General features: G+C 39.9%; 1 protein-coding gene across 1 annotated transcript in view; it reads left to right on the top strand.

Moving 5' to 3' along the window:
* The window catches only part of TRHDE (thyrotropin releasing hormone degrading enzyme), a 1,416,750-nt gene that overhangs the window by 1,300,085 nt on the left and 92,736 nt on the right, over nucleotides 1-23,929 (top strand). Inside the window, exon 15 of the mRNA XM_073651798.1 lies at nucleotides 7,111-7,218. Within this exon, the coding sequence (XP_073507899.1) occupies nucleotides 7,111-7,218 (108 nt within the window). The remainder of the gene's footprint in view (nucleotides 1-7,110; nucleotides 7,219-23,929) is intronic.

A 23,929-nucleotide genomic window follows, 5' to 3' on the forward strand; every position in this document is an offset into this window, starting at 1 on the left:
AGGAGTGTTAGATGGGGCATTCTCCTGTGCTTTAAGAATCTCATCTTCCAAAACGGAGTCCAAAGCAGCTATCACAACACCTTCTTGTAAAATGTTCTCCTCTTTCTCAGCACCGACTATGGGAGAAAAACTGCGAGACAAGGCATCCGCCTTAACATTCTTAGTACCAGGGATGTAAGTAACGGAGAAATTAAACCGCGAGAAAAACAGTGCCCACCTAGCCTGACGGGCATTCAGGCGCTTGGCAGCATCAAGATATATCAGATTTTTATGATCCGTAAGAACCTGAACGGTAAATTCCGCACCTTCCAAGAAGTGGCGCCAGTGTTCAAATGCGAGTTTAATAGCCAATAATTCCCGATTACCAATATCGTAATTCAGTTCAGTCTCCGAAAAATTTTTTGAAAAAAAGGCACAGGGATGTAATCCATCCCCGTTATCCTGAGACAATACTGCGCCAACCCCCACAGAGGAAGCATCAACCTCAACCAAAAACGGCTTAGTCACATCAGGCTGCATAAGGATGGGAGCAGAGGTGAACCTCTCCTTGAGATACTCAAAAGCTTCAATAGCCTCAGAAGACCACTGAACCGCATCAGCACCTTTCCTGGTGAGATCGGTCAGAGGTTTGACAATACTAGAAAAATTTTTTATGAATTTTCTGTAATAATTGGCGAAACCTAAAAACCTCTGTATCGATTTCAAACCAATAGGCCTAGGCCATTCCTGTACAGCTTGAACTTTAACCGGGTCCATCTCAAAACCTTCGCTGGAGATAATGTAACCCAAAAAACTAATTCTCTGTACAGCGAACTCACATTTCTCCAGCTTAGCAAAAAGCGAATTGTCCATTAACAACTGTAATACCTCACGTACGCTCCGCCAATGAGACTCCAGATCCGGCGAATAAATCAAAATGTCATCCAAATACACAACCACATTTTTGCCGATCAAAGGTCTAAGGATGTCATTAATAAGATTCTGAAAAAATGCAGGAGCATTAGTAAGACCAAAAGGCATAACCAGATTCTCAAAATGACCCACAGGAGTGTTAAAAGCAGTCTTCCATTCGTCACCCTCCTTCATGCGCAACAGATTGTATGCCCCCTTAAGGTCAATTTTAGAGAACCACTTGGCCCCCATTAACTGGTTAAATAAATCAGTAATCAATGGCAGTGGGTAAGGATTGCGTACAGTAATTTTGTTAATCTCACGAAAATCCAGACAAGGACGTAAACCGCCGTCCTTTTTTTTTACAAAAAAAAATCCAACCGCCACAGGAGACTTAGAAGGCCTAATGTGACCGGCGGCCAAACTTGTCTGTATGTATTCCTCCAAAGCCTTCCTCTCAGGAATAGTAAGGTTAAATAAACGACTTTTAGGAAGAGTCGCTCCAGGGACAAATTCAATAGAACAATCATAGTCTCTATGGGGAGGCAAAACCTGCGATTCCTTCTCAGAAAAAACTCTCCAAAAATCCTGAATAGGAACAGGCAATTCTCCCCTATCCAAAGCTGCAATACGCCCGTTACAACACTTGTCATAACATTTATGGCTCCAGGATTTAATTTCACTGGTAGACCAATCCAGTACAGGATTGTGAAATTTTAACCAGGGCAATCCCAATATTACTGGAGAAGGCAAGTTATTCAAAACTACCAAATCCAATTTCTCATGGTGAACACCATTAATAGTGAGAGGAAATTCACAGACCTTGAGAGTAATATTCTTCAAAGGGGAACTATCCACAGAAACCACAGCAATGGGGGATGATAAAGGTTCGGGTTTTAAATTGAGTCTTTCCAAGAATCCCCCATCAATTACATTCAGAGTAGACCCACAATCGACAAACACCCGAAATTCCATTAATTTTTCCTGAGCAATCGTGGAAGCAGCTAAAAATACACCCTTGGAATTTAAACAGGCAATACGGGCATGACTGACCATTTTTTTTTCTTTCTTCATACGAAGCTCACAGCCTTTAATCAAATGACCAGATTTTCCGCAATAGAAACACAAGCCTTCAAAAAATCTACGGTCTTTTTCTTGAGAGCGAGGTGCCACCGATCCAATCTCCATCGGTTCACCACTGTTAGTACACACATTCTCATAACCAGAAACTGACATAGCAGAGGATTTGCTCTCATTAACCCTTGCACGCAGTCTCCTATCCACCCGTATAGCTAATTGCATAGCCTGTTGCAAATCTTCAGGTGTAGGATAAGCAATTAGCAGGTCTTTAACCCTTTCATTGAGCCCAGCAAGAAATAGACTTTTCAGAGCAGAATCGTTCCACCCTGTTTGAGTAGACCATCGACGGAAATGAGTACAATATTTTTCCACACTACCTGATCCCTGTCTCAAACGTCTTAACTCAGTCTCAGCTGATGCGACACGGTCAGGATCATCATATAATAGCCCCAAAGCAGAAAAAAAACTATCCACTGATCTGAAGCATGTATCACTAGGTTGCAAAGAAAAGGCCCACTCCTGAGGCTCTTTGCGCAAAAGTGACATTATGAACCCTATGCGCTGGGATTCATCCCCAGAGGACTTGGGTCTCAAACGAAAATACAATAAGCAAGCATTTTTAAATGAAAAAAATTCTCGGTGTTCACCAAAAAATAAATCCGGCAAACATACCTTAGGCTCCAAGAAATGTGCTCCAGGACAGTTACTCACGTGCTGACGGAGCTCGGCCACCTCCAGAGAGAGTCCCTGCAGGCGATGAGCCAAATCCTGAACCGACACCATGATGGAACAGAAAAATCTTTCCTTAGAGAATTTGCAGGCTGGACTTACTGTTATGTTCTGCTACCAGAGCTAAGGAAAGAGAGGAGATCTGTCCCTACGATAGAACTCAGCTTTATCCCTACGATGTAACAGGGGACCTGATCCTGCGATCAGACCTGCTAAAGTCCTAAGCTAGTCTGTACGGAGACCTATAGATGTGGGGAAGGAATCCCTACAAGTACTAAGGACTGGGAGGAAAATGGGACACCACCTAACAGAAATAGTAGCAGACAGACAAACAAACAAAATATATAGAACACTGAGGTCCGTAGACCAAGTAAACTAACAGAGTTAGATACAGAGCACAGGCTAGCTAGAAAGTAGTTATACAATGAAGTCCAGCAAAGCCAGAATTAAATAGGCCAACAAGGTCATGTGACCAGCAAAGGAAAAAACCTAAGAGCAAGGTTCTAACATTGAGTGCATTACTTATTGTTTTCTTTGAAAATGTATTTTACATGCTGATTCCAGGTCTTTTCGTAGCTCTCCACAAGTGGTCCTTGGCTCTTGGATTAATCTTCTGATAATTTTTTTCACTGCTCTGTCTGATATCTTGCTGTTATTACCTGGTCGTGGCCGGTTTATTTTGAAATGATGTTCTTTCCACTTTCAGATTGTGACCCCAACAGTGCTCACTGGAACCTTCAGTTGTTTTGAAATTCTTCTGTAACCAAAGCCATCAGTATGTTTTTCAACAAAAAGATTGCAAAGGTCTTGAGACAGCTCACTGGTTTTACCCATCATGAGACACCTTGCAATGAGACACCTATATATAGGCCATCAGTTGAACCAGTTGATAATATTTTTCACTAAGTGGCAGGATTTCTTTCTAATTACCTATAGATTTCAGCTGGTGGTATGACTTTACATGGATTTTTCCACCTCTCTTTCTTCATGTGTTCAATACTTTTTTTCTGTGTCATTCCTCATTATTGCACATAATTTATTGTAATTAAAAGCCATCAAAGGGTAAAAACACTCTTAACACCCCCTTCATAAAAGTGTAGGGGGGTTGGAGTATTTTGGACACAGTCAGCATGGATTGTGGTGTGTAATGCTGTAGTAAGGCATGCTGCACATTTTTGTGGCACTACTGGCACCCCAACACTCATTTTGGAGGGGAAACACAAAAAGGACCCCAAATTTCAACTCCATGCAATGACTTTGCGTAATGGAGGGAAAATTTCGAAACTTGGATCACAAGGTGGTGTAAGCCATCCTCCCAAAACCCCATTACTGTCTGAAAGAAGAAACCACCCCTTTCAACTCCTTTTCACGTCTGCACTAGTGATGAAAGATGCAAGAGTCTGTCTGGATCCCAGAAAATCACTCAGCTTTTATGCACACACACTGATTACAAGCAAACAGGTCACAGGTTACCTTTAGTAGTTCAAATCCATTTGTGTCAAATTCTGTGCATGTTATCAGGCCAAAATCAAAAGGGTATGTGAACTTTTTATCACAGTCATTTGGATGTTTTTGGTTGTCATTAAGATTTAAAAAGAGAAAACACAGTAGTTTGACAATAAATGGCTTCACCCACCCAATAGCCATAAGTGAAGAAAAAGTTTTTTTTTGTTATCATTCATATTCTCTGAAACAAGGCCAAGAAAGGAAAAATTCTGCCAGTGAATGTAAACTTTTGAGCACAGCTGTATATATTTCAAGGCACTATATATATATAGTGTATATATACACAGTATATGATATATATATATATATATATATATATATATATATATATAGTGCCTTGGTACTGTAGATATATATATTAATATATGTAAGTACATACAGTATATGTAAAAATATATATTAATGCAACTTGAGCAAATACAATCATGACTGTCTTATCAGATACCAATACATCCCAGATCTTAGTTGGAATAAGTCTATGCTGATTTACATTTAAGGACTCATAAGTCCTTAAAAGGGTTTTCCCACAAAAAAAGTTAATTTTAATCAACATTTTAGTCAATAGACCTTTGAATAATAATAAGTTCCACAACTGGATCTGTTTTAAAAAAATGTTCCTGTGCTGAGATAATCTTATAAATGTACACCTGCTGTGCACTGTTTAATGGCTGTGTCTCACTGTGCAGGGACATGGTCTGATCATACCACAGCTCCTGGGCAGGAGAGGAAGCAAAAGAGTATACAGACATTACAGCAAGGGATCTCAGCATTTTTTTTATTTAAAACATTTTCTTAAAAACAGGCAGACAAATATTTTACGTCCTCCCCTGCCAAGTAGCTGTGGTATGATCAGATCATGTTTCTGCAGTGTCAGACACAGCTATTAGGCCTCCTTCACACGTCCTGATATTTAAGGTACAAAAAAGTAATTCTCACAGTGTTGCGCTGAGCTCACTGAGTTCACCTGAGTTCAGGGGCCCACTCTCACTGCATCTAATCATTCTCCTCTGCTCTTCAGCATGAGCAGTCGCATTATGTTACTGCTCATGCTGAAGAGCAAATGTCGCACTGATGTATTACAGTGTGGGACACTATGGATTCTTTCAACTTCGGACAGGTGAGGGATATTGTTGTTTTTTATTTTTGCTTTTTTACAAGGTACAATGGCTTCAGGGGATTAGGTGTTAAGGTGAGTATAATGTGTTTTTTATTTTATTCATCATTTTACACTCGATGTAGACAGCATGGGCTGCATATAACTTTCAACGTTGTTCCCTACTCACGCTGATCTCAGCAAGAGCAGGGGACAATGATGAGAGTTGCCTCTAGCACCCGGCGCCAGGGAACAGTGCGAGCTGTACTGCTGATTCCCAGGCGCCAGTACGTGTCACACTGATGACACATGGATGTCATTCGTGTGTTATCAGTGTGCATTTGTGTGGGACGCTTTGTGGCCTGTACTGCATGCAGAAAAGTGACATGTCAGTGTGTTTTGCTCACTGACACATGGTCCATGGAAGCAAACTGACATTTGCACAGACCCATTCATTTGATTATTTCAGCACAGGAACATTTTTTCAACATATCCAAATGTAAAGTTTATTTTTATTCCAAGATCTATTCATTAAAATGTACTTTATTCGTGGGAAAACCCCTTAAAGTAAAAAAAAACACTACCATATTATAGTTCTGTGCAACCTCAGTGCCGTAAGTTGGCATTCATAAAAGTCTATGGGTCTGTACTGTATCAACTTATGCATTCCTTTCTCTTAATATGACAAATAATAAACACTACCGAGTCAAGCAAAGTGTCTACAACTACAAAACACCCATAGAGACTACTGTTTGCCAGGTGCAGGAAGTCTTACTCTGTAGTTACAATAATAGTGGGTCTATTATGATGGTTATATTGGCTTTTTTATAGCAATCCTTAAGACAGGTAACAGAAAAACAAGTAAACTCAATATCAATCAACTTGACATGAGAAAACAACCCAAAGATTTGTATTTACTGATGTTTTCACATGTGGGGGGCATGTTCTTTAGCATTACCTTTTATTCTAGTAACTACAATTCTTACACTTTTCCTTATTCCTGATTTTCAGTGCTGGTAGTGAAAATTTAGTTAGAAATGTGTCGCTCTAAAATAAATTGAAGTAGCACATTGTGCTTATTTTATGATTGCTCCCCTATGGTTTGCTAAATTAATATCATGTTTCCACAATGACAAAAGTCATAAACATGCCTTAAAGGCAAAGTCGATGGTGTAAGTGAAATCTTTTGCCTTCATATGTCAGAATTTAGTGATTGCTACATCTACAATTGACTGCTAAGATAACTTTTCAGTTTTTTACAGCTGATCAGTTGAAGACATTATTGCTCTAAACTTTTCTCTAAATGTAAAGCAGTATTGCTTAAGTGTGATTTTCTTCACAGAATATTTACAATTTGCTAATGTATTTTTTTCAGAGCTGTTGTTTGGCAAACAGCACATTTAAACAATAAAAGAACGTAATTAAAATCAGAATTATGGCCTTTTCAAAAAATAAACTGTAATTTGAATATTCTACCTGTGAGGTTCATAAAATGCAGAGTATTATCAGGAGATGAATATATTAATGATTATTGGAGCTGCTCATTGCTAGTCGTTAGTTCAGAATGGAGCATTGAATGTAAAATAAAAACGCAGGCACATGCTTTTAGCAATGACAAAAGTAATCACAATTACGTAACTTAGAAAGCAGAATTATATGAAAGTGAAAGAATTACTGTTTTATTTTTATCACAAGACTGTTTATTGAAACAATATTTTTTTTTTTTGCTATATTTTACTAAAACAATTTACTGGGGTTAATACATCTTCACGGAATCTACATAAATACCCTTTTTACCCTTTTTCTACTAGGGAACTCAGAAGAGAAGTTATAATGTTAGCTTGCAGTTTTGGCAACAAACAGTGTCATCAAGAAGCAGCGACAATGATCTCTGATTGGATTTCAAGTAACAGAAATCGGTGAGTGAGCAATTATCTAATAAAAATTGAAAACAAACACCATGCATTTTTTATTGCATTACTGTTTGGCTATGTTCACACTATCCTAGTTTTGATCCAAGTTCAATCTATGAAAAAAGCTGTTCACACTCAGATAAATGTTGTTCAAATGGGCTGATCAGAAAAGCATTTTTTATCTGGATCGAATGTCCAAGCATTAGTCTCTTAGACCTAATCAAGTGTATGGGTGTTCAAAAAAAATTGGATCACACATGGATCAGCTGTAGAACATTCGATTAATATTGATATATTCCCATTATTATCATAACAAACTGTATTTGGTTTTGTAAATTTTATTCACTGCTGATGGATAAATGCAAACACCATATGAATGGCATATTATATTGATGACATTACAAATTAAATACCATCCTTTTTTTTTGAGAACTTATCTTCCTTTTGAAATAAAACATCATTTTTCTTGTGAATTTTATCACTGATAAACACACACATATATTTCCACACATACCCACTCACACATGCACAAATGCAAATGAATTTAATAATAAAAAAAAAAATAGAATAGTGGGCCGACTTTGCTTTGTCCGTTTCATAGCAAGAGCTGAAAAATGAGTTCAAGAACCCTACTGATCTAATATTGATGATCTTTAGAATGTTTAAAGTTGTGGAAAATCCTTTTAGCATAACACTAGTTTTACCATATCAAAAGAGGTTCAAAGAAGATAATATACTCAGTCGTACTGTACTATAGGGAATATTTATTAATATAGTCTAATTTTGAAATGGTGCAAACATAGACTAGGCAATCTTAAAATACATCAGATTTATCACAGTGGTTCATGTTTTTTGATAAATCTAATTTTAATATTGTCTAGTTTCAATTTATACAACTTTTAAGTTGGCTTACTCTGTGCCAGAAATAAGCTCCACAATTCTGTCTTATTTTTTTGGTACACTATGTTGCACATTAAACCATGCCCACTTTCTGATAAGCCATGCCTATTTCCAGTTATGTCATGCCCTTTGTTGAACAAGTCAATAAGAAACATTAGTCTATAACACATCTTAAATATTATGCATGTCATGAAAGACAGATTTTTGCATAAATTATGACAGAATTATGGCGAATTTAGCTTATTAAATATGCCCAAGTGAATGTGCAAAATGCAAAAAACACTCAAAGCTTATTTTTGATACAGCAAGAACACTAAGTCCTGCATAATGAATGAAGGCTTTACTTTTATAGAAACCAACTTTCATCTTATGTCGTACCGAGTCTTATTATGTAAATTTTGAAGCGAACTGCTCCAAATTCCAATTCAAAGAGTATTTGAAACTTTTTTTGTTATTATAAAAAACTCCATGTGAACAAACATACCATTATCCTTAGTAATACTCTTCATAACACTTAAAAATAACAAATTGTGATCGTCAGCTTTCCTGCTATTTTCTATTTATCTACAAAATGGCTAAATGGTTTAAATGATTGCCTATCTTACTAGAAATAAACTGAAACAAGTCACATTATTATTAGTTGCTACTCTGTAGATAAAAATATAATAATATTTTTTTATTTTTATAGTGCCAACATATTCCGTAGCACTTTAAGCACTTTACAATTTTAGGGGGGATTTATACAGAGAATACAGACGTTACAGAATAAGTATAACTCATATCAAAAGGAGTGAGGGCCCTGCTTGCAAGCTTAAAGTCTATGAGAAAATAGGGGGGACACAAAAGGTAACATGTACATATGTTGTATAATACAGCAATAATATACAAAATCGGGTATGTACCTAACACTGCATGGACTGGTCGCAGCCAGTATGTGTACAGTACAGACAGAGGCTATTAAGTGCATGGATGGTATGAATTTGAAGAAAATTTTAATATGGGCCAAACTAGGACAATTAAAATAAGTATGTTGAGGTGATAGGCCAGTCTAAAGAAATGGATTTTTAGGGCACGCTTAAAACTGTGGGTATTGGGAATTAATCTAATTGTCCTAAGTAATGCATTCCAAAGAATTGGCGCAGCACACAAGAAATTTTGGAGATGGGAGTGGGAAGTTCAATCACTATTCACTGTTAGAATTAAAACATTTACTGTTATTGTTCAGTGGATATGTATGGGATTATATGTAATCTAGAGAAAAGCGGATCAGGCAAAATTCAAATTCACCTGTTTGTTATTCTTTGCAAATTTAATGTCCCTTATTATGCTCCTGTGCAAGGTAGGAAACGAAAGATTATATAGACAGAAAAGCATGGGATCACACCTGATTTGCTTCCTCTTCTGCCCACGAGATGTGGTATGATCAGACCATGTTCCTGCATGGTTAGACAAAGCCATTACACAGTACACAGAAGGGGCACATCTATAAGATTATCTCAGAACAGGAACATTTTTTTAACACATCCAGTAAAAAAAAATGTTATTTCAAGATCTATTTGTTAAAATGTACTATGTTCATGGGACAGCCCCTTTGCATATCACGCACTCATCTTCTTCACTTCCAGACATGCACTGTGCACCTCTGAAGCCAGAAAGCATATATCCAACTTCAGAGGCGCAATGACAAAGGTGAAGAAAGCCATGGGATTTGCAGAGAGCTGGTGATGATGCAGTTGCTTGCAGGGCCGTGATAACATGCTGAGTGGGACAACTTGTCTGAGGAAACAAAGGTCCCATTGACTACTCATAAGGCTAATTTACATATAAAAAACTGAGTCTAAAAATACTTATTTTGAACATGGGTTAAGATGTCAAATACAATAAAGGAATGATTAGGCAGGGTATGTAGCAATAAATATACAAATATTGGTAAGTTGGAGGGCATGGGGGACCTGTCAGGTTCTCTTTAACCTTTTCATCCCGAAGCCTGTTTTCACCTTCTTGACCAGGCCAATTTTTTCAATTCAGAACATTGTCATTGTATGAGGTAATAACTAATGATGAGCGAGCATGCTCGCTACTGCTCGGTGCTCGTCCGAGCATCTCACTGCTCGAGATGCTCGGCAGTCACCGAATATTTCCGGGGTTACTCAGTGGGAGCTCGGGTCTCCTCCCTGCATGTTTGGCACTCTTTACAGAGCCAATGAACATGCAGGGATTGCCTGCCACTCACTGCAATGCCGTAGCCATGTTGGTTGTGGCTAGACAGTGATTGGCTGGCCGCACAGCATCATCAGGTCTATATCAGACCTGGCGCCGCCATGCTTGTCATAGTCACTCCGGAATCAGACACTGTAGGGAGAGGTGCTGCTGAGCTAGGGAGAGATTTGCTTGTTTCTAGTTAGTGTAGGTGTACCAAACTATATTAGAGACACATACTGTATCCATCTCAACAAACAGTCTTCTAAGGACTAATCCATCTGCAGAGATATCAGGCAGGCAGTGTATATAGGCAGGCAGGCAGGGTATATAGCAGACTACAGTGCACATAGCACAAGAGGCTCCATTCCAGTTTTGTCTGCTGCTGAAAGATATTTCTAAAAATAGGCCCAGGTCTCAGGGGCCAGAAATAATTTTTTTGGGATCTTAATCCTTATTATTTGCTTAAAAAGCAATCCAGAGAACACCGTTGTTCTGCGTAATTTGCTTGTTGGCACTGCAGAATACAGCCAGGTCCTTTCCATATTACAGCGCTAAAAATCCAGATATTTAAAACTGTGGTTTGTCTGTCACACGGATCACATATAATTGCACTCAAAATACTGTCATTTCTGGCATCCATTAAAAATTTGTTTCAGTGTGTCAGTGAAGCAATTAACACCAGTTTGCTGTTCAAAATAGTTAACTACAGGCCAGGTATTTAAAACTGTGGTTTGTCCGTCACACGGATCACATATATGTTTTCAGAAAATACTGTCATTTCTGGCCTCCATTAAAAAAATTTTTCAGTGTGTCAGCAAAGTTTTTGACACTGATTTGCTATTCAAAATTGTTACCTACAGGCCAGGCATTTAAAACTGTGGTTTCTCCATCACACGGATTACAAATAACTTCGCTCCAAATTCAGCCATTTGTAATGAGCGTGAAAGATATTGTCCTCCATTTAATATAGGCAAGGCGGGTGGCAAGGGATGGGGAACTGGACGTGATGGTGATGGTGCATGCAGAGGCCGAGGCCGTGGGCAAGCTGCAATTGTGCCAAAACAAACACCCACATCTTCTCACCCGACCTTCCTTTCCCAATTCCTAGGGGACCGCAGCACACCACTATTGAACCCAGAGGAGTGTCAAAAGCTTGTTAGTTGGATAGCGGATAACGCTTTCAGTCATTTTGCCACCACCACCACCCTGTCTTCCACACGGTCAAGTCTCAGTAGTCATGAGTCTGGACTGCATATTCCTCACCCTGATCCTCCTTCCTCCCACCATGCTGAGTGCCCGGAGACAACTGATCTCACATTTGGACACTCCGAAGAGCTGTTCATCTTTCCATTTATATATACAGGCTTCTAGCCCGGTCCACTTGAAGCAGGGCAAGAAGAGATCGCATGTAGCGATGCCCAAATATTTGAGCAGCCACGGGCACACAAAAGCGACGGTGGGAAAGTGTCACAAGAGGTGGACGATGATGAGACACAATTGCCAGAAAGTCAGGAGGAGTACCAGGGTGTGGAAGTGGAAGACGAGGTGGTGGATGATATAGTAATTGACCCAACGTGGCAGGAGGACATGCTGAGCGAAGACAGCAGCACACAGAGGGAGGGAGGCAGAACACCCCAACATGCAGGAAGAAGCAGTGTGGTGGCCACAGACAGAAGGCAGGCAACCGTTCCCTGTAACACCAACACGAAGGAAGTTGCCAGTACAACTGTTAGGTCTTCCCAAGTATGGTTCTTTTTAAAGACTGCCGATAACCTCAAAAAGGCCATTTGCACCACCTGCCAGGCCAGGATCAGCAGGGGTGGCAAAACGACCAGCCTGACCACCACTAGCATGATCAGGCACATGGCAGCAAAGCACCCGAGTTTGTGGGCCGAACCCCAGGGTCCAGGAACAGTGTCTACGAGTGGCACCACTGTTTCTTCCACTTTTGTGCATGCAAGCCAATCCCCTGTCCATGGTGCATGTGAAGATTCCTCCTGCCCTGCACATGTCATTGCACACTCTCAAGTAGCAGCATCAGGAAGCACGTCCATGTCTTTGTCCCAGCGCAGTGTTCAGTTGTCCATACCCCAGTCCTTGGAACACAAGCGCAAATACGCAGCCAATGCCTCACAGGCCACAATACTAAATTCCCACATTTCACGACTGCTTGAGTTTGAAATGTTGCCTTTTAGGCTTGTGGAGACGGAAGAATTCCGCAACCTGATGTCGGCGGCCATTCCTCGGTACTCGGTCCCCAGCCGCCACTATTTCTCCCAGTGTGCCGTCCCTGCATTACACAAGCACCTGTCCAAAACATTAGCTGTGCCCTCAACAACACAGTTACGAGGAAAGTCCAACTAACCACGGATACATGGACAAGTGCTTGTGGGCAGGGAAGGTACATCTCACTGACGGCACACTGGGTTAACATAATGGAAGCCAGGACACAGTCGGACCTTGGGATGGAACATGTCCTCCCGATGCCAAGGATTGAGGGCTGTAGGTCAATAAGGTTTGCCCCTACAGCCTACAGCTCCTGCACCTCATCCTCCTTAGCTTCTTCCTTCTCTTCAGCCTCCATCTCCAAAAGGACCACATCAGTCACAAGCTGGAAGCACTGCAGCACTGCCTCGTCCAAGGGGCAACAGGCTGTGCTGAAGCTCATGTGCATAGAAGACAAACCGCACAATGCTGAAGAGTTGTGGACAGCTCTTAAAGAGCAGGCATATCTGTGTCTCACACCGCTGAACCGACAGCCAGGCATGGTAGTGTGTAACAATGGCCGGAACCTGGTGGCGGCTCTGAGGCGAGGCGAGCTTACACACGTACCATGCCTGGCCCATGTGCTTAACCTCGTGGTTCAGCGGTTTCTCCTGTCCCACCTGGAGCTGCTGGATCTGCTTGTTAAAGTACACCTCCTGTGTGCCAATTTTAGAAAGTCACCTACAGCTGCGCCATCCTTGCCATGTTTCAGCAGCATTTGCAGCTTCTGGCTTACAGACTGGTGTGTGATGTCCCCACGTGTTGGAAATCTACACTGCCGATGTTGGGAAGGATTTCTGAGCAGAAGAGGGCAGTTGTTGAGTACCAGCATCAACAAGGCCGTCAGTATTCAGTTCAGACTCCACACATAAGACCTCAGGAGTGGACATGGATGGCAGACATACAGTACAGACCAAAAGTTTGGACACACCTTTTCATTTAAAGATTTTTCTGTATTTTCATGACTATGAAAATTGTACATTCACACTGAAGGCATCAAAACTATGAATTAACACATGTGGAATTATATACTTAACAAAAAAGTGTGAAACAACTGAAAATATGTCTTATATTCTAGGTTCTTCAAAGTAGCCACCTTTAGCTTTGATGACTGCTTTGCACACTCTTGGCATTCTGTGTTAATTCATAGTTTTGATGCCTTCAGTGTGAATGAACAATTTTCATAGTCATGAAAACACAGAAAAATATTTAAATGAGAAGGTGTGTCCAAACTTTTGGTCTGTACTGTATGTACAATCCTCTAATACGCTTAGTGCATGGGCATTACAAGTATAGGAGACCCGCTCCTTTCATATGGGAACATTTTTTAAAAGGCCCTACTTCACGTCTCTTCAAGGGGCATTGGAGTGCCTCCCAATTTTTGGCAGCCCTTGCATTCACTGCATAGGCAAACACTATAGGAGACCCACTTCCTAATAATGGGAAAAAAAATTTTCAGGAGGCCCTCCTCTGTCTCTTCTAAGGGGCATTGGAATGCCTCCAAATTTTTGGCAACCCTTGCATTCACTGCATAGGCAAACACAATGGAAGACCCACTTCCTAATAATGGAAACATTGTTTTCAGGAGGCCCTCTGACCTCCACGTCTCTTCCACGGGGCATTGCAGTGATTCCAAATTTTTGGCAACCCTTGCATTCACTGCATAGGCAAACACAATGGGAAACCTACTTCCTAATAATGGGAACATTGTTTTCAGGCGGCCCTCCTCTAAGTCTCTTCAAAGGGGTATTGGGGTGCATCCAAATTTTCAAAGTGGTATTGGGGTGCGTCCAAATTTTGGGCAGCCCTGCCACTCACTGAATGCGCAATAACAGTATAGGAGACCCACTCTTTAGTAATGGGAACAATAAAACATAGCCGGCCGATGGCTCTCTAAGAATAATGAGTGCCGATTGCTGGCCCTTTAAGAATAGTAAAGGCCACCTGATAGCCCTATAAAAATAGGCTTTGTGACTTTCAGAGTCCCTCCTTCATAAATGAAACTCCATGTGTCTTATGATATCTCACACACCACATGGCCAGATAAGGTTGTAAAAAGTTAAAATGACATTTCCTGGTGAATGCATTTGTCACGGTTGAAAGCAATGCAAAAGTGCAAAAACGCATCAAAAGTGCTACGTGTGAACATAGCCCAAGGTGTGAAGGAGTATTTTTATTTTTGGTTATTTATTTTGCTTTATATACAAGTCATTAGCCTGGAAAGTATGTTCCTTAACATATTTCCCAGGAAAATCCATTTTGGTTTCGTTTTTACAGTTATATGAAAAAGTTTGGGCACCCCTATTATTCTTAAGCTTAATGTTTTCTTAAAATTGGTGTTTTTGCAACAAAAAAAGTGCTTTAGTAACTCAGGAAAAAGTAGATAGGAGTATTTAAAACAAGAAAATGATAAGGGTGCCCATACTTATGCACCTGTAAAATTTTGTTTGAATGCAGATTGCACATTTTCTGTTAGTACAATAAACCTCATTTCAAGGCAGAAACATTACTGTGTCCAACAGTTATTACATATATCAAACTGAAATAGCTGTTGCAAAAACACCAATTTTTATAAAACATTAAGCTTAAGATTAATAGGGGTGCCAAAACTTTTTCATATAACTGTATATGTTTTATTGTGAGTCCGTAAAAGTGGCTTAATACCTCTGACAATGTTGTTCACAGCAGTGACTTGGGAGTCAGAAATGCTTCCATGGGTCTTCCCCATGCTGTTCCCATGTTGTTTGAGCACTGTTCCCATCGATCTGGGAAATTTTTAGGCCCTCTGCAGACCGCCCTGGGGTGCCGCCTGAAAAATGCTTGAGTTTCCCATAGACTTAAATTGGGCTCGTTGCTCGGGTCGAGCACCAGAGTATTCCAATGTGCTCGACCCGAGCATCGAGCACCCGAGCATTTTAGTGCTCTCCCATCACTACTGTTAGTATTAGTGATGAGCGAATATGTTTTGTTAACCCTTTCGCCGAGTATACTCTGGCGAGAACCGAGTATTTACAGCGTGCTCGGTGATATGTTTGAATCACTCCCATGTGCATGATTTGCGACGGTTTGACAGCTTTAATACATGTGAGGAATGTCTGCTTCTTACACATTCCTCATATGTATTAATGCTGTCAAACCATCGCAAATCATGCACATGGGAGAGATTCAAACATATCACCGAGCACGCTGTAAATACTCAGTGCTCGCCCGAGTATACTCGGCAAAAGGGTTAACAAAACATACTTGCTCATCACTATTAGCCATACGTCGAGACTCAGGAGGGATGGAGCGATTTTTTCCTCCTGAAGTGCAGATTTTCCAAGAATAGTTTGCGGACTCCATATACAGAGCCCCTACATGCTAGAATAGCAGAATCCCCCTCAAGTGAAATCATTTTGAAAATTATACCCGTTTGGAAATTTATCTACAGGTGTAGTGATGATTTTGACTCCATAGGTGTTTTCCAGAAACAAGAAGCAGTGGAAGTTGCTAAGTGAAGATTGCAAACTGCTGTTGCAGTGACCAGTACTTTGTAATGACCAGTACTTTGTAGTGACTAGTACGTTATGCCCAGCTCGTGCTTCTGGAGACATGCACTCGTAAATTCGGCAGGCTCTCATTGCTACAGGAATGGCAAACATGTGGACGCTAACTGGGGTTTAGGCACACTGTGGAGCCCAGAAGGGAGGGGAACATTTGGATTTTGGAGCGCAAAATTTGCTGGATTTCTTTTGGAGGATGAGGAGCCATTTTGTTTTTCCAGAGCCTTTATGCTATCAGTAACGTGGAAGCCCTGCATGTTTCCATTAACAGATGATTGAATCCGAGTGCAGACTTGCATTTTTTGTGAATGGAGTTGAAGCTTTTATTGGGAACATTTTACATAACATTTGAGATCATATTTAACCTGCACTCAACGCTGAGCACTTATATCTGGGTTTCTACCTAAATCTCAGTGTGACATGATTCAGAAGAAACCCCAGATGGATCCATTCACTATAATGAAGCAGCAGAGCTATTCTGGACTCTGTCTGGCCTCTGTTCAGTGCTGTCCTTCTTTTCAGAAGTGCACAAAACTGTGGCCGACACCACTTTTATGTACGCCAAATAAGAAGAGGACACCGCCGGATCATAGGCCAGATGGTGTCCACAGTGCCTCCACCTGCCTCATAATAGGGAATCTTTCGCCAAGGCTTTCCATCTGAATCACATATTTCAGAGATGTACATGGAAAATCCAGTGTAAGCACTTAGAGCAGAGCGCAGGATAACTGTAATCTGAGCCTTATTGCGATCTTTTGGAGGCAGAATGAACAAATCAACAGAAGGTGAAGAATTTGTTTTATTTATTTTTTATGCCATTCCTTGTGCGGTATAAGTGGTTAGATGACTTTATTCTTGGGGACGGTGCGATTACAGCGATGCCAGATTCATATCGGCAGCTTTCACACACTAAAAGATGCTTTTAATTGTAAAAACAAGTTTTTGCATCGCCATTTTTTGAGAGCTATAATTTTTCCATATTTCTGCTGACATTGTCAAGTAACAGCTTGTTTTTTTGTGGGACGAGTTGACATTTTTATCGGTAGCATTTCTGTGCATTGTTTTTTGCTTTGTTTTTCATTCATTTTTTTTACAGTGCTCACTGAAGGGGTTAACTAGTGGAACAGTTTTAGAGTTCGGGTCGTTCCGGACGCAGCGATACCAAATATGTATACTTTTTTTTTACACAGATAAATGTGTTTATGGGATTAATGTTTTTTTTCTTTTTTTTGTTCTTTATTTTGTGATTTTTTAAAATATTTTTAGAATTTCTATTAATTTTTTTTTCTCTGTTTTACATTGTTTATGAATCATCAACTTTTCCTGCCCTGATCGCTGATCTAATACTCTGCAATATTTCTGCACTGCAGAGCATCAGATCAGCGTCTGACAGGCAGGGAGGAGGCATCTCAGCTCCTGCCCTCTGAGCAGACGGTGACAGACCACCTTCCTGCAGGACCCTGAGGACCCTGCAGCCATCATAGGACCGGGGGTCATCATAGAGACCATCAACACAGCGCGATTGCATTTTATTTGTGCTGATGGAAGCATAGAGGGAGTTCACTCCCTCAACGATGCCCAGCAATGTCGCTGTTATTATTGACAGTGGCATCACTGCGGTTAAAAACACCTGCGATCAATGCTAGCACCAATCCTGGGCATTGCTGCGGGGTGTCAGCTCTCACATAGAGCTGACACCCGCATGTGATCCTGGCATCGCTCAGCGTATATATATGACGCATGTCGGGAAGGGGTTAAAGCACATAATAGATGTGGCACAAGGCAGAAACCAAATTGATTTTCATTTAGTTTAGTAAATTTTTCCTATTGTTTCTCAATGATTGAAGCCCATGGCATTTGGGAAAACATACAGTGGGTGAGGAAAGTGATAGAAGAGCCTTGGTGAGAGAGGTAAAGAAGAACCCCAAGATCATGGTGGCTGAGCTCCAGAAATGCAGTAGGGAGATGGGAGAAAGTTCCACAAAGTCAACTATCACTGCAGCCCTCAACCAGTCGGGCATTTATGGCAGAGTGGCCCAACGGAAGCCTCTCCTTAGTGCAAGACATATGAAAGCCAGCAAAGAGTATGCTCAAAAACACATGAAACACTCCCAGACTATGAGAAAAAAGATTCTCTGGTTTGATGAGACGAAGATAGAACTTTTTGATAATAATTCTAAGTGTGGAGAAAACCAGGCACTGCTCATCACCTGCCCAATACAATACCAACAGTGAAACATGTTGGTGGCAGCATCATGCTATGGGGGTGTTTTTCAGCTGCAGGGACAGAACGAATGGTTTCAATTGAAGGGAACATGAATGCGGCCAAGTACAGAAATATTGTGGATGAAAACCTCTTCCAGAGTGCTCTGAATCTCAGGCTTGGCCGAAGGTTCACCTTCCAACAAGACAATGACCCTACGCACACAGCTAAAATAACAAAGGAGTGGCTTTAGAACAACTCTGTGACCATTCTTGACTGGCACAGCCAGAGCACTGACCTAAACCCAATTGAGCATCTCTGGAGAGACCATATTTTTTAATACATTTTGCAAAAATTTCTACACTTCTGTTTTTTTTCAGTCAAGATGGGGTGCAGAGTGTACATTAACCCCTTTACAACCCAAGGTGGTTTGCACGTTAATGACCAGGCCAATTTTTACAATTCTGACCACTGTCACTATATGAGGTAATTGCTCTGGAACGCTTCAATGGATCCCCCTGATTCTGAGATTGTTTTTTCGTGACATATTGTACTTCATGATTGTGGTAAAATTTCTTCGATATCACTTGCGTTTATTTGTGAAAAAAATGGAAATTTGGCGAAAATGTTGAAAATTTTGCAATTTTCAAAATTTGAATTTTTATGCCCTTAAATCAGAGAGATATGTCACACAAAATAATTAATAAATAACATTTCCCACATGTCTACTTTACATCAGCACAGATTTGGAACCAAAATTTTTTTTATTGGGGAGCTATAAGGGTTAAAAGTTGACCAGCGATTTCTCATTTTTCCAACAAAATTTACAAACCATTTTTTTAGGGACCACATCATATTTAAAGACACTTTCAGGGGTCTTTATGACAGAAAATACCCAAAAGTGACACCATTCTAAAAACTGCACCCCTCAAGCTGCTCAAAACCACATTCAAGAACTTTATTAACCCTTCAGGTGCTTCACAGGAATTTTTGGAATGTGGAAGAAAAAAATTAACATTTAACTTTTTTCACAAAAATGTTATTTTAGACCCAATTTTTTTTATTTTTGCAGGGGTAACAGGAAAAAATGGACCCCAAAATGTGTTGTGCAATTTCCCCTGGGCACGAAGATACCCCATATGTGGGGAAAAAACACTGTTTAGGCGCACGGCAGAGTTTGGAAGGGAAGGAGCGCCATTTGACTTTTTGAATGTAAAATTTGCTTGAATAATTAGCGGACGCCATGTTGCATTTGGGGAGCCCCTGATGTGCCTAAACAGTGGAAACCCTCCACAAATTACACCATTTTGGAAACTAGACCCCTAAGGGAACTTATCTAGATGTGTGGTGAGCACCTTGAACCCTCAAGTCCTTTACAGAAGTTTATAACATGGAGCCGTGAAAATAAAAAAATCTGACTTTTTCCACAAAAATTATGTTTTAGCCCCAATTTTTTTATTTTCACAAGGGTAAGAGGAGAAAATGGACCCCAAAAACTTTTGTGCAATTTCTCCTGAGTACGCCAATACCCCATATGTGGGGAAAATACAGTGTTTGGGCGCACGGCAGAGTTCAGAAGGGAAGGAGCACTGTGTGACTTTTTGAACGCAAAATCGGCTGGAATCGAGAGCGGACGCCATGTCGCATTTGGAGAGCCCCTGATGTGCCTAAATAGTGGAAACCCCCCACAAGTGACCCCATTTTGGAAACTGCACCCCTCAAGGATTTTATCAAGAGGTATAGTTAACATTTTGAACCCAGAAGTACGACACAGAATTTGATAACATTAGGTCATCATATTGAATAAGTTGTCATTAGTCTTGAGCGCAAGTGCTCACTACTTGAGTTTGCATCGGGTACTCAGGTATGCACCATGCATCATGGGTGCTCAAGTGAAATGCTCGAGTCTCCGCCCGCATGTTTCACGGTTATTAGACACCCCAAAAAAAACATGCGGGGATCGCTCGTGCATGGCAGGAAATCCCCGCAAGGTTTTTTTGGCCGTGAAGCATATGGGGCGGAGGCTCGAGCACCCACGACACTCAATGCATACCCGAGCACCCAATGTAAACTCAAGTAGCGAGCACTTGCATTCAACACTAGTTGCCATATCGTCATCTTTTATTTTTATTTACTTTTGAAAATAAAACCAGTCCTAACCCCAACCCTAACCCTACCATAGCCCAACCCTAACCCCAACCCTAAAATTAGCACAACCCTAACCCCAACCCCAGCCCTAGCGTTTATTTTTTACGCCTTTCATAGTGCGGTATAAGTGATTAGATGACCTTATTCTTCGGGTCGGTGCGACTACAGAGATACCAGAATCATATCGGGTTTTTATGATTGACGGCTGTCACACACTAAAAGACATATTTTGTAAAATCTAGTTTTTGCATCGCCATATTTTGAGAGCTATAATTTTTCCATATTTTGGCCGACAGAGTCATGTGATTGCTTGTTTTTTGCGGGATAGGTTGACGTTTTTATTGGTTCCATTTTCAGGCATGTGACATTTTTTGATCGCTTTCTATTCCAGCTTTTGGGAGGCAGAATAAACAAAAACCAACAATTCAGGAATTAATTTTTTTTTTTTAATTTTTTTATTCTACTCCGCGTGTGGTAAAATTGATAAGGTAGCTTTATTCTTTGGGTCAGTACGTTTACAGCGGTACCACATTTATATTGTTTTTCTATGTTTTGGCGCTTTTATACAATAAAAGCTATTTTAAAGAAAAAATTATTTTTTTGCATCGCTTTATTCTGAGAGCTATACCTTTCGATTTTAGAGATGATGAAGCTGTATGGTGGCTTGTTTTTTGCAGGACAAGATGACGTTTTCAGCGGTACCACTTTTATTTATATTAGCATTTTTGATCGCGTGTTATTCTCTTTTTTGTTTGGCGGTAGGATGATAAAGCACTGTTTTTTGCTTAATTTCTTTTTTTTTTTACCGTGTTCACTGAAGGGGTTAACTAGTGGGACAATTTTATAGGTCAGGTCGTTCTGGACGCGGCAACACCAAATATTTGTACTTTTATTGTTTGTTTGTTTTTTTTTTCATAATAATATTTATTGATGGGTACATTATATTTTTATTTTTGGTGGATTCTTTTTTTTATTTATTTTTTTATATTTTTGCACCTTTTTTTTTTTTTTTTTTCACTTTCTGATAATTTTTTTTATTTGTTTACTTTGTCCCACTATGGGACTTTCACTTTTTTTTATTCTGATCGCCTGCATAGCATAGGGATGGAGCACCATCCCTGTGCTATGCAGGCTGTCAGCGCTGCACAGTGAGAAGATAGTTTGGTCATGTACTGCGCATGACCAAAAATCTTCCTGCTGTCTGTTGACCCGGATGTTGTCATGACGACATCGGGTCATCATGGCAACATCCGGCAAGTCGCGGCAGACAGCGCTGGAGGCGGGAAGAGGAGGTGAGTATACCAATCACCTCCCCTTAGCCACCGCAATGATGCGATCGACTTCGATCGCAGCGTTGCGGGGGTTAATGTGCCGGGAGCGGTGCGGGACTGCTCCCTGCACATAGTACCGGGTGTCAGATGTGACAATCAGCTGACACCCGGCGGCAATCGCGCCCGTACAGCCTGTGTGCACGCGCGATTGCCATGACGTACTAATATGGGTCAGGCTCTTAAAGCCCAGGGCACTGAGGCATATTAATACGTCATGGGCTTTAAAGGGGTTAATGAGAAAAAAAATTTACTTTTTAAAATTTACCAAATGGCTGCAATGAAACAAAGAGTGAAAAATTTAAAGGGGTCTGAATACTTTCTGTACCCACTGAATATAGTATGTGGCTGCAGACCATAAAACTTGTAATTGGTGTATCAATGGGCAACAAGAATTGCATTGAACAATTTTGATAAATGATGGCTAACAGGGCAACATATTAACCTATGTGTCTGCCAGAATAGCTGAATATAATTGCATATAGCAACCAATCTGAGCTCAGGTTCATTTTTGAAAGGGCTCTGAAGAAATCAATGCTGCATTATTATTTAATTCTATGGACAATAATGTTAGTTTTGCCATCAGACACTTTTTTTTTAAAGTTAATTTTTTTTGGGCTACAATAAATAGCAGGGCTTCAACTCTCTATGTCAAATTGTTGTTGGAAATGCAATATTATTTATTTTTGTTCATAGAAAATATAAGAGGTATTGGAGCATTCCTGCATATAAACTTCATATTGATTTGTCATGTTATTCACACTGCATACATTCTGTAATTTATCCACATTTCTTAAGATGTCAATAAAGTATTGATTCTTGCTTTTTCATGCACACTGATACACGTAATGGGTTTTAATATGAGTCATATTAAACATAATTGTAGATTTAATGGATAATGCAAACACTAGCACATGTGACATTGAGTATACAGCGTAGCTTTCTAAATGTAGTCAGCCATTTATTTCATTTTACACTAATCAATACTTCTACAGATTTAATTTTTCCGATTGGTTATTGCTGTACTAAGCTACATAGTGAGGGCATGTCGCAAAAATTGTAAGCTCTGCAAAATGGAGGTGTATATGCTGTAAAAATGACATACATCGTATTTGAGGTCATATTTAATGGAGCAAAAAAACAGATTTGGACAAGATCCAATAGTATAGATGATTTTAAATCAGACCTGTCACATTTGAAAGAATGTCTAATTTAAAAGCATCTCCCATCCCTTAGTTGAACTTGACTGACATGTCTTTTTTCAGCCATACCATGTAACTATGTTATAGTGTAAGAGACTTTACGCAGATTGATATATAATTTTGTTGAAAAATCTATTTTTGCAACTTTTTTATTAATTTATATCCCTTAGAATTCTAGGTTTAGGAGTCCAGTTGGGGCCATAATTAGAAATTAATTAATTAAGAATGCTTAATGCACTCCTAAGTTTAGGATGAGCATTTATATAAATTGCACTTTCCCACAAAACTATAAAAATTTTCTATAACATGCTGCCTGTGGATATTACCATGGTCAATTTGACAGGCTTCTTTTAAGAAAAATGTCCTGATTAAGGCTCCATACCTAATCCATTTAATCAGAAAAACTTTGATATGCTTCTTGATCAGGTATACCCAAAAATCTACTTTGCTTGACCAGAAAAATATAAGTGATACATAGAGATTTAGTTATTTTTCTCTCTCCTAATGGTTTATCTAGTGATTTATCATGGTTTTATTATTATCATATTAATTAGAGCTGATAGAACCTTTTGAAATTCAATTTTACCAGATTTGGTGACATTTTTTTATCAAAAAAATTGGATTTGCCAAAAATTTATTATAATTTCGGTGACGCTCAAGTAGTCCAATTGCCTTGAAATTGTGTCTAGAACTTTTTGCCGTCCCCAATATTGTATCAAATGTGTTATATTGTTAAAATCACCTTGAGGAAAAAAGATAGAGGGATTCCCTATCTCCCTATTGACGCCTTTTTCTGTCCCTATGTGGAATGAGCTGTCCTCTTTGACCTCCTTCCCTGTGATGTAAAACCATAAAATGTCACTGTTTAACCAGACCCCATCTTTTATACTAGCTGTGATAGTCTGCCATGATTGACTTACTAGACCA

Source organism: Phyllobates terribilis, unplaced genomic scaffold (assembly GCF_046119375.1).
Source record: "Phyllobates terribilis strain yellow unplaced genomic scaffold, ASM4611937v1 Scaffold_11__3_contigs__length_659146591, whole genome shotgun sequence".
Classification (NCBI taxonomy): domain Eukaryota; kingdom Metazoa; phylum Chordata; class Amphibia; order Anura; family Dendrobatidae; genus Phyllobates; species Phyllobates terribilis.